Source organism: Chinchilla lanigera, unplaced genomic scaffold, assembly GCF_000276665.1.
Source record: "Chinchilla lanigera isolate Chin_1 unplaced genomic scaffold, ChiLan1.0 scaffold00016, whole genome shotgun sequence".
Lineage (NCBI taxonomy): Eukaryota > Metazoa > Chordata > Mammalia > Rodentia > Chinchillidae > Chinchilla > Chinchilla lanigera.
In genome coordinates this window covers 14,948,070-14,957,569 of record NW_004955417.1, presented here as the reverse complement: position 1 = coordinate 14,957,569, position 9,500 = coordinate 14,948,070, and the positions used below count along the sequence as shown (strand labels likewise).

The window sequence follows — 9,500 nt, the reverse complement described above, 5'->3', positions numbered from 1 at the left end:
AAGAAAATCATACATCACCAAGTTGGATTCCTTCTAGGAATGCAGGGTTGGTTCAGTATTGGCAAATGTATAAATGTTACATGCCATTATCAATGGAGCCAAAGACAAAAACAACATGATCATCTCAATAGATGCAGTAAAAGCTTTCAACAAGGTCCAACATGTATTCATGATAAAAATTCTACAGAAAATAGGAATAGATGGTCTTTACCTTAACCTGATCAAAGCCATCTATGACAATCGAACAGCCAACATCATTCTCAATGGACAAAAACTGAAAGCTTTTACTTTAAATTCAGGAACAAGGGGGCTGGGGATTTAGCTCAGCGGCAAAAGCACCTGCCTGGCAAGCACAAGGTCGTGAGTTCAGTTCCCGGTACCGGAAAAAAACCAAAACCAAAAAAAAAAACAAAAAAAAAAACCTCAGGAACAAGAGAAGGATGCCCGCTGTCACCACTCCTGTTCAATATAGTTCTGGAACCATTAGCCAGAACAATTAGAGAAGAGAGAGAAATAAAAGGAATAAGGATAGGAAAGCAAGAAGTAAAACTACCACTATTATTTGCAGGTGACAAGATACTTTACATGGAAGACTCCAATGCGAGTAGTCCTGAGGGAAATTTGTAGTGGTGAATTCACACATAAGGAAAACAGAAAGAGAACAAATAAGTAGCCTAATGCTGCACCTTAAACTTTTAGAAAAAGAAGAACAATTCAGGCCCAAAGCCCAAAGAAGGGAGGAGACCCCAAGAACTCCACAAGAAGACTCCTTGAATTAATCAACAAATTCAGCAGTGTAGCTGGATGCAAAGTCAACACCCAAAAATCGATAGCATTCCTATACACCAACAACAAACAGACTAAGAAAGAAATTAAGGGAACCACACCTTTCACAATGACATCTAAGTACCTGAAATATTGAAGAATCAATCTAACAAAAGAAGTAAAAGATCTATTTAATGAAAACTACAGTACTCTGAAAAAAAGAGATTGAAGAAGATTTCAGTAAATGGAAAAATATTCCTTGCTCATGGATAGGAAGAACCAACATTGTGAAAATGGCCATACTCCCAAAATTGTTGTACAGACTCAATGCAATTCTCATTAAAGTACCATTAGCATACCTCACAGATCTCAAGAAAAGAGGCCTTACATTCAACTGGAACCAGAAGAGACCCAGCATAGCAAAAGCAATCCTGGGAACAAGGACAAGTCAGGTGGAATCACAATGCCTGACCTGAAATTATACTACAAAGCTAATAAAATCAACATGGTACTGGCTAAAACACAGAACTGAGGATATATGGAACAGACTGGAAGAAACAGACATAACCACAAACACACTCAGCCACCTAATCTTTGATAAAGGGACTAAGCAAACTCACTGGAAGAACGATAGCCTCTTTAATAAACAGACATAACCACAAACACACTCAGCCACCTAATCTTTGATAAAGGGGCTAAGCAAACTCACTGGAAGAACGATAGCCTCTTTAATCAGTGGTGCTGGAAAAATTGGCTTGCCACCTGCTAAAGATTGAAAATAGACCCAAGTCTATCACCATGCACCAAACTCAAATCAAAATGGATTGCAGATCTCAATATTAAAACAGAAACACTAAATCTATTGGAAGAGAAAGTAGGTAAAAACCTTGAAGACACAGGGCTAGGCAGGGAGTTCATGAACAAAAACTAAAGTGCACGTCAAACACTTCAAAGAATCAACAACTGGGATCTCATCCTACTGAAAAGTTTCTGCACAACTAAAGAAATCATCAGCAGAGTAAAAAGAAAACCCACAAACTTGGAAAAAATTTTAGCTGACTGTCCCTCAGACAAAGGTCTTCTATCTAGAACATGTAAAGAATTTAAAAACATCAGCTCCCCCAAATTCAAAGACCCAATCCAAAAATGGGCAGCTGAGATGAATACACACTTCTCAGAGAATGAAATACAAATGGCAAATAAATACATGAGAAAATGTTCAACAATATTAGTCATTTGAGAAATGCAAATTAAAACACCATTGAGATTCCACCTTACCCCAGTAAGAATGGCGAGCATTAAGAAATCAACCAATAACAAATGCTGGCGAGGCTGTGGAGAAATAGGAACCCTTCTCCACTGCTGGTGGGAATGCAGACTGGTGAAACCACTGTGGAAATCAGTTTTGAGATTCCTCAGAAAACTAGCTCTAGATGTTCCATTTAACCCAGCTATTCCCCTTCTGGGCATGTTCCCAGAAGATCTAAAAATATCATATCACAGCGATGTATGTGCACATATGTTCACAGCAGCACAATTTGTAATTGCTAAATTATGTAATCAACCCAAATGTCCATGCACTGAGGATTGGATAAAAAAACTGTGGTACTTTTATATAATGGAATATTACTCAGGTGTAAAGAAAGATAAACTTGATGCTTTTAGAGGTAAATGGTCACAACTACAGACCATACTCATAAGTGAAATAAATCAGACCTGCAAGTGCAAGCACCGCATTGTCTCACTAGTGTAAGACCTGGAAGAGTGAATAAAAACTAGGAGGTATGACAGACATTGTGAAATGAAAGGAAAATGCTCAAGGGTAAAGGGCAACTGGATGTAGGAAAAGAGAAAGGATAAAAGGAGAAATTTTGTATGTATATATATACAGGATAGTTAACATAGTTGAACTACTGTCTTTTATTTCTTTGCTGAAAGAAACAGTTAATGATTCCTTGATTGATCAATATTGCATGTATTTGTTTTCCTGAGAAACCACTTTGAATATACCAATACGTAATAGAACAAGCATTGTTAATTTCCTACCACTTTGTTTGTAAATCTGTTTTGTTTGTATTGTTGTTTAGCTATTTCGCAAGTGGTTGTCTGTTTGTTAATATTTCCCTTCTTTTATTTTTAAAATAAAATTAAAAAAAAAATAAAAGCTACACCTTTTTTCACAGGTAAACAGTTTCTAAACCTGGGTTCATATAGAGGATATACTCTAAGTACCCGCATGATGAACAACTTGTAGAAACAAAAAACAAAGAAAATGTGTATTGAGAAGCATCTACATACAAGCAGCATTCTTTGTTTTATGCTGACATAGTTTGTGGTTATAATATAGGCTCCGAATGAGTACTAGATCAAAATTAAAATTCTAGGCAGGCATTCAACTTTTATGATTATGCCCATCTTAATGAGCATGGAAAACAAATGCTTTACAAGGTATTTATTGAAGATATTCACATAGTACTCTTACAAGTTTATTTCCAAAAGAGGCTCTACCCTTGTAATATACTCATTAGGTCAATGAAAGCTTTATTAGGTTTTTCACATCACACTTTAGAAATTTTAGCAGGATAATAAAATCATGTGTTTACCAGAGAGTCTTCTGAGGTCAGGCCACAGCAATTTTGTAAAGTTATATGATAAATAAGATGAAAGAGACTGAATAAATTTTCAAAAATAGATTACATTAAGATGATTTATGACTATTTAAAAAAAATTAAAGAGAATAATTAACAGACAGCCTTTAGCTTAATTATAGTTTTCATGTTATGAAACTGGCACAAATACTGTGAAAGTTTAATCAGAATAAGTAACAGTTACCTCTGTGGTCTTGTATGATGGTTCCAGTCCAGTCATATTTGTTACTATCAACTGATGTAAGAGTTGAACTTGAGCCACACTTAAGAAGAAATCCAGGTTTGTGGTTATATTCACCTCCAATGAATGGCCACACACTAAAATCTCCTAAAGCAAAAAAGAGGTTGCATACAGAGTAAGAAATATGATAGCATTCCAGTGATCATTTACTGTTTTTACTCATTTGACCATTACTACTTCCTAAGTTATCTGGGACTCAAGTTCACATGCTAATGCCGAAAGCAAAAATGGAAAGTACACCACTTGATGCAGTTTAATATGTTAATTTAATAAATATTTATAAGTGCTTGCTATGTTCCAGACCTTGTGTTAGGCACAGGGAGACTAATAAAAATCTTTCCTCTTTCATACCCATTTGGCATTTTCAGATCTCAAACTACTATTATTGTTTTAATATGTAACAAACAATGTTATTCTGTAGAAGAATTTTGTTTACCAATGCAAATGAACCAATATTTACTGAGCATTTACTAAGTACCAGACATTATAGGACAGTACTCAGAATAGTTAAGGTGGCCTTGAAGGGTACTCTGCTCTTGAGGAAGTTATGATTTAGTGAGGCAGATAAACATAAAGAAGCTATGTAGGTAAGCAATTACAATTGCAAATACCACACTATGGGCATTCTCAAAAGGATATACTCCGAATGATTTAAAACAAACTAGAGTGCTGAAGCCAAAGATAACTAATCAATTTTACTTCTTCTTCAAACTGCTGAAGTTTTGGCAGCATTAGGCAAACGTCTACCACCTTGGTGCTGTTCTGCATTAATGAATCACTTGAACATTTATCAGTGCAAAATGGGTTAGAGAAGGAAAATATATAAAAACAATCCAGAAGCTTCTCTTAATAAGCAGAAGTCCTGGTTCTTGTCATGAAGTCCAAGTAACAACATTCAAATGCTTTGAAAAATCCAACAGACCCTCTCCTTATTAGTGGCATCCAAAGGAATGGATTTAAGGATACCACGTCTGCCTAAATGTAAACTAGATACCTGAGGGCAGTTTTTAATAAAGCCATGAAGAACACCATTCTTTTTTTTTTTTTTTTTTTTTTGGTTTTTCTCCGGTACCGGGAACCGAACTCACGACCTTGCGCTTGCCAGGCAGGCGCTTTTGCCGCTGAGCTAAATCCCCAGCCCAAGAACACCATTCTGACAGGACCATCCTTTTTTTGGTTAAATAAACATTTTCTCCATGAGTTTCCTGTATTCACTCACTATACTTGGAATTCTTATTGTATTCTTCAAACAATGATAAAAAGAGACAAAAGACACTGTTTCAGAAGTTTTATTTTAAAATGAATTGTCATTGTAACATTTCCCAAGGGGATGAAATTTTTTAGTAAAAGTATCTTAATTCTATCAGTAAAATTTGTCTTATTAAAACTAGCAAATGATTCATCCTATAATAGTAGGTTAAATGGCATCAATGCTAATGATAGAATCATTTATTTAATATCATTAAAAAACCTGTTTTTATTCTTTTTATAATTATCATCTCTTGATCAGTTTGATCCTTGAAACAACCTGGGGGACAAACTGGGAAGCCTTATGTAAGGCAACTAAGGCAGGTATAAGGAAACTGATGAACAAGAAATTTAAATGCGTGGCTGAAGGTAACACCTTTTAACATGAAGCTGGGCTTGTCCCAGGATTAGGTTTTCTGATCTCCAGCTTCCTGCAAGAAACTTTCTAATGTCTTCAAGTTAGAAGACATGTTAACTGAAATGGGATGGTATTTTAAGTCTTATATATTCTTTTGCTTGAATGCTGTGATGAGAGGTACTTAAGAATCTCAGGAACGAATATTTTCAGAAAAAGCTTATTATGGTTTATCCCTAGATGTCCCCCTAACGGCTGATGGGCTCATAAGCTGGGCTTCTCAATGGTGACTGAAGCATGGATGTACTATAGCTAAATGTGACAGTAGGTGGTGGGGTATGATCAGAAGAGGAGGGTCAGTGGGGTATGACCTGCTAGGTTGTATTTCCCTCCCAGGCACTTTCTCCATCTGTCCCTTGGCCACGCTATCCTGCCTTGGAGCCAGCACACTATGGACTAAAAAAAAAATGTTTCCTCCTTTAAATTGTGGGTATTGGGTATTTTGTCCCAGTGAGGAGAAAGAATGGCAAAGCCTTAATAATTATTAGTGAGTCTCTTTCTTTTGTTCTTTTTTTTCTGGTGCTGTGGGGGGTCAGAAATAACACATGTCAGACAAGCTTTCTTCCACTAAGGTGCACTCCAGCCCTGATACTTCATTTTCATGAGTCAAATGTAAATAGGAAACTGAAGCAATTCTAAAATGTGACTCTTGCCTGGTGTGGTGGTATGGTGGTACATGCCTGTGATCTCAGCACTAGGAAGGATGAAGTAGGAGGAACTCACCCTGGTGAACTGGAGGCACGCATGGGTTATATAGTGAGTTCAGTGCCAGTCTGAACTACACTAAGACCATCTCAAAACAAAATAAAACTCAACCCAAACCAATGCCAAAAAACAAAAACAAAATGTAATTCCAATTTGTGTCTTAATTCATATTTTCACAGCAGCACATATAGAAAAAAAGCCTCTTGTAAGGAGTTTCATGTATTCTAAACCATGTTCTTAAACGACTGTGAGATAATAAGACTTATGTAATCTTTATATACCTTTTGTGGGTATAAATAAACCTTACCTAACTGAACCTTCCCCAAGGGCTATCATAAACATCAAATAAGACAACAAACATACAAATATTGTCTTTAAAAATTTAGAGAAGGAATGAATGATTTTATCATCTAGGACTAATATACAAATATTCTTGACTTACAATGAGGGTATATTCCAATAAAGCCAATAAAGTTGTAAGTATCATTAGTTGAAAATTTAGTCATTAGTGTGTGCATTTAACACACCTAATCTATAAAACCTCTTACTTAGCAATACAGTACACTGTAGACTATTGGTTGTTTCCTGGTGACTGGGAGCTGTGGCTCATCAGACTACCTAGTATCATGAGACAGTACAGTCTGATATATGACTAGCCCTTCTATGAAGATTTTTGACTTTAAGTTACGGTGGTTTGTACTATTATTATATTTCTTTTTCAGGTATGAAAGCAATACATGACAATGGTAAGGACTGAAACCCGGGCCCACCAGTTAACACTGACTGAGTTAATCTCTTTGGACCTCAGCTTCTCCATCAATAAAATATCTATAGTATCTAACTCATAAGGATGTTACAAGGACTAAATAAATAATCCAGGCAGAAATCACTATGTAAGGTAATCTATGTGAGGACCCCAAGCCATTATTATTGTTACTGTCATTACAAAGAGGCTAAGGAAGTTGAGAGAGCAGAGGATAGAGCCAGAACAGTTGGTTGAGTTCACACTTGCCTGATTCTATTTGTGAAAATATGGCAAACTGGTTACTCCCTCTACATCTTAGATACCTCATCTGTACACACAGACAGAAGCAGCTGACAGATTTATTATAAAAATTAAATTGGTTATTACACAGAAAAAAATAAATGAATAGTACTAGAAAGTGCTTAGTATAAATTAGTTATGATGGAAATTGCTATTATTATTAAGCTAATTTGATTTGCTGTGAACTGAAACTGAAAATCCAAAACATACATAGTTACACTCATTATTTAGACTAAAATGAAATCTACATTATGTTCTAACCTCAGTATGCAGATTTTCTGCAGAAATAATTTTGGTGAATATGATGGCAGGTGCTCCAGTTATTCGGACAGAAAAATCTGTCAAAATGGGGGTCAAAATTGCTCTTCTTTCTTGATGTCGCCGTATGCTGAAGGATGAAAACAATTATTAGTCATTTCACTTTTGCAGGGATAATTTCATTAAACTTATACAAGTCTTTGTACTATAACATATGATAAAATGATAGTAAGTTTTTCACTGAGAGTGACTATTTGTATATTTTTTAGTTATAATATCTTAACTTCAACTCTGTACATGCACACAAGATAGCAAAAAATATGCACTAAGAAATTTAGATATAATTAAGAAATGAATATTGGTATCATCCCAGGACCTTTCAAAAAATTAGTTCTGTTTTTAATTATTTTTTTCCTATAAACAGTTTCACATTTATTTGGTCACTATCATTAATCTTACTACTTCTTGGAAAAATTTTTCATTTCTTACTTTTAATAGTTCAATAGTTTGACAAGTGCTATCTTTCTAATCTCATTAGGTTTATGAACATATCCTCTTAATTTCTGAAGTTTTTTCAGGCTCTAGAAACCATTTGAGTTTATGGATTATTACAGCCTGTGTAGTCTGTCAAATGGCTTTTGTGTGTAAAACCAAATGCTTCCTGAAAACAACCCTGTATGAGAAATAAAGATCATTATTACTCCCACATCACCAATGAGGAAATGAAGTTTTGGGACTGGGCTAAGGCCACCCAATGAGAAAAAAAGTTCCAAAATTGGACCTGGAGGGCAGGTTGACACCCGAAGAGTTGTTTGGCCTCTTTAAATTCTTTGTTCATTCTGACTTTGATCAGTGATTTAGGAAAATATTTCAATTAAGCATTCAAAAAATCATTTCAAAGGAAGCCCTGCATGCATGGTGAAAGATGACACTGGAAAACTACTAAGAAAACAAAGCTTAAACTAATACAGATTCTAAAGTCTACTCTATAGATTCCTATTTCTCCTGTCTATATCGTTAGTTTTAATTTTACGAAAAACCATTGTGTTTATATTTGGCTAGAAGCCATATTTCAAAATATTCTTCAAACCATTAATTTCTTTACAAATATTCTTTTTATTCTCTTATATAATGATAAAATGGAAATTAGAGACTTAGTGCAAATGTTCTCATCAAGCCTATATAAAATTCAAGTCTTTCTACATCCTTTCCGACTTTTTTTTTTTTAAATCCAAGTAGTCTAGAGAGTACTAACGTCTTTTGTTAAATCTGCAACAGGCAGAGCTTTACATGATGTTTGCCAAAAAAGCAAACTGGATCATCTGGTTCTGTGACACATAAGTATTGGATTTCAAGGAAGTCAATTTTAAAGAATTAAAAGATCTGGTGAATTGAGAGTAAGAGGAAGAAGTATTAAAATCTATGACTATAGAGGAAGAGTTTAGATCCTGAGAGACACCATAATTATAGTCTAATAGCTCAAATTCCATAAAATGACCAATGTGAGAAGCATGTAACATCTGATGTGTTCTCATTGGGGAGTGCTAAAATATATGATATATTAAAAATATCTTAAAATGGAAAAGATGGCAGAAAACCAAATATGAAGAAACACTACAGCACTGACAGAAAATAAAAAGTACTTGTGCATATCATACATTTTTCTTCATCATATGATGAATTAAATCAGTGATACAAAATATGAAAGAGCTATGACCACAGAAGTAAAAAGAAAATTTTTATCAAGTCAATAGTCTCATAAAAGTAAACATTTTCTGGTATATAATGCTAACTTTTGTTTTATGATATCTTGGGTACATACTTGAGGTAATAATTTCTTTAAAAAAATCATTAAAAATTTTTGTAGATGAAGTGTTTTCAAGGATGAATCAAAAGGAAGAAAGAATATGATGACAGGAAATTAACAATGGTTGTCTTACATATTGTTATCTTTAACATAGTTGCTCAGATAATGAGATATAGGCATGTAAGACTGATCAATTAAACATTAGCTGTTTCAATAAACCAATAGAAATTAGTAGTACAATTATCTTAGCTATCGTGTGTGTGTGTGTATTTATATATATATTCCCCTTCCTTCTTTAAAATAAAAAAGAAAGAAGATAAATACTGAAGAAATAATTGTAAGGCAAAACTAAATGTTGCCACTATTTT

General features: G+C 34.5%; 1 protein-coding gene across 3 annotated transcripts in view; it reads right to left on the bottom strand.

Moving 5' to 3' along the window:
- Vps13b (vacuolar protein sorting 13 homolog B (yeast)) overlaps window positions 1-9,500 on the bottom strand; it is a 657,708-nt gene that overhangs the window by 270,537 nt on the left and 377,671 nt on the right. For all 3 annotated transcript variants that reach the window (XM_005381857.2, XM_005381855.2, XM_005381856.1), the window contains exons 32-33: window positions 7,329-7,455; window positions 3,598-3,741 (exon numbers count right to left, since the gene is read on the bottom strand). In XM_005381857.2, the coding sequence (XP_005381914.1) occupies window positions 3,598-3,741; window positions 7,329-7,455 (271 nt within the window). The remainder of the gene's footprint in view (window positions 1-3,597; window positions 3,742-7,328; window positions 7,456-9,500) is intronic.